This window comes from Myotis davidii, unplaced genomic scaffold (genome assembly GCF_000327345.1).
Source record: "Myotis davidii unplaced genomic scaffold, ASM32734v1 scaffold390, whole genome shotgun sequence".
NCBI lineage: Eukaryota > Metazoa > Chordata > Mammalia > Chiroptera > Vespertilionidae > Myotis > Myotis davidii.
Genome location: NW_006282748.1, coordinates 435,736 through 435,943, shown reverse-complemented (window position 1 = coordinate 435,943; position 208 = coordinate 435,736). Strand labels below are relative to the sequence as shown.

The window sequence follows — 208 nt, the reverse complement described above, 5'->3', positions numbered from 1 at the left end:
CTCCTGGCCCGCTTCCCCCGGGCCCTGGTGTGGGTCAGCCTGTCCCTGCCCGGGAAGGGCAGCCCCGAGCCGCACGCCATGATCTGTGTCCCAGCCCAGGAGGACCTCCTGCAGCTCCGCCGGGACCGCCTGTACCGCGGGCCCCAGGAACCCAAGCACAATGACCCGTTCAAGAGCCAGATCCGGACACAGAAGGAGAGGCGGAGCA

The 208-nt window shown here is 69.7% G+C and overlaps 1 protein-coding gene across 1 annotated transcript in view; it reads left to right on the top strand.

The window, feature by feature from the left end:
- The window catches only part of POP1 (POP1 homolog, ribonuclease P/MRP subunit), a 25,468-nt gene that overhangs the window by 24,552 nt on the left and 708 nt on the right, over window positions 1-208 (top strand). The window contains exon 17 of the mRNA XM_006753198.1: window positions 1-200. This exon is cut by the window's left edge and continues 43 nt beyond it. Within this exon, the coding sequence (XP_006753261.1) occupies window positions 1-200 (200 nt within the window). The remainder of the gene's footprint in view (window positions 201-208) is intronic.